This window comes from Mandrillus leucophaeus, unplaced genomic scaffold (assembly GCF_000951045.1).
Source record: "Mandrillus leucophaeus isolate KB7577 unplaced genomic scaffold, Mleu.le_1.0 Scaffold29, whole genome shotgun sequence".
Taxonomy (NCBI): Eukaryota; Metazoa; Chordata; class Mammalia; order Primates; family Cercopithecidae; genus Mandrillus; species Mandrillus leucophaeus.
The window spans coordinates 1,687,608-1,689,144 of NW_012103031.1; the positions used below are offsets into that span (position 1 = coordinate 1,687,608).

General features: G+C 49.6%; 1 protein-coding gene across 2 annotated transcripts in view; it reads right to left on the reverse strand.

Annotated features, from left to right (window-relative positions):
* The window catches only part of LOC105543718 (transmembrane protein 225-like), a 14,236-nt gene that overhangs the window by 6,815 nt on the left and 5,884 nt on the right, over window positions 1-1,537 (reverse strand). For both annotated transcript variants that reach the window (XM_011985782.1, XM_011985781.1), the window contains one exon: window positions 703-913. In XM_011985782.1, the coding sequence (XP_011841172.1) occupies window positions 703-910 (208 nt within the window). In that variant the 5' untranslated portion in view covers window positions 911-913. The remainder of the gene's footprint in view (window positions 1-702; window positions 914-1,537) is intronic.

Here is a 1,537-nt window from a genome sequence, read left to right on the forward strand (position 1 = left end):
AAAAAAAAAAAAAAAAAAGAGCGACAACAACAACCAGAGTAGTGAAACAGACCAAAATTAGCAGAGCCAGAGTCTGGTAACAGGGTGATTTGTTCTCTGACTGCTGGCATGATGCAGACCCATGTGAAAATGAGTTTGCATACCCTCCTGAGCTGGCAGAGGTGGGCAGCTGGCAGTGGGACAAGGAGTCAAAGTTGCTGTTGAAGTCCCAGATATCCCATAGTCTACCCTTGGGTTAACCAAGCCTGGTTAATTTTTTGTATGTGTTTTTTTGTTTGTTGATTGGTTGGGTTTTTTTTGTTTTGTTTTGTTTTTTTGAGACAGGGCCTCACTCTCACTCCCAGGCTGGAATTCTGTGGCGCGATCACAGCTCACTGCAGCCTTGAACTCCTGGGCTCAAGTGGGAGCCCTCCAACCTCAGCTTTTTGAGTAGCTGGGACTACAGGCACATGCCACCATGCTCAGCTAATTTTTTCATTTTTGTAGCAACAGGGTTTGGCTATGTTGCCCAGGCTGGTCTCAAGCAGTCCTCTCGCTTTGGCCTCCCAAAGTGCTGGGATTACAGGCACAAGCCACTGCATCCAGCCCTGAGCTAATTAGATTTTGTCCTCTCTGCTCCCATTCTGTTCTTTCACCCCTCACCTCTGTCCCGACACTGGCCCCGTCCCCCTCTCTCCCCTCCCCACCTCCATCCCTCCTTACTGGATAAGGGTCGAGGCTTCCAGCATTTGACATGGAAGCAGTTCTCAAATAGGCCACTGAAAAAGACTTCGTGGGACTCCTCGTTCGTCAGTCGCACCCAGAAGGGAAAGATGGAGACCACCAGGATAAGCAGGTAGCCTAGGGAGGTTAAGGCTGGGACTATGGCCCAGGAGAATCCCTTCATGTCCTTGTCCTCTAACATCAGCATCACCTGTGTAAGAGAAAAGTGATCACGGAGGTGGGACACCGACCCAAATTCTCCTGCAGCACAGAGGGAAGGAGATGACGGCTGGGGAAGTGTCAGTGCTGTGTATGGCCCATATGTGAAGCTCAGTAAATGATGATTTCTTTACTTAACTTTACAGCCTACACACCTCTGCAGCAGACCAAAAAAAAAAAAAAAAAAAAAATTGCATAAAACGTTTCTGTCGCTAAGTCACTAGGTGATCTTGGGCATGTCAGGTTCCCTCTCTGAGCTCCAATTTCTTCCTCTGGTAAAGTGAGGAGGTTGACCTGGGCCATTCACAAGGCCTCTTCAGCTTCAAAGTTCTCAACTTGCAGCTGTGTGCGGTGGATCACACCTGCAATCCCACCACTTTGGGAGGCGGAGACAGGTGGATGGCTTGAGTCCAGGAGTTTAAGAACAGCCTGGGCAACATGGCGAAACCCTGTCTCTACCAAAAATTAGCCAGGCATGGTGGTGCATGCCTGTAGTCCCAGCTACTCAGGAGACTGAGGTGAGAGGATTGCCTAAGCCCAGAAGGTCAAGGCTGCAGTGAACCATGATCACACCACTGCCCTCCAGCCTGTGTGACAGAGCAAGACCCTGTCTCAA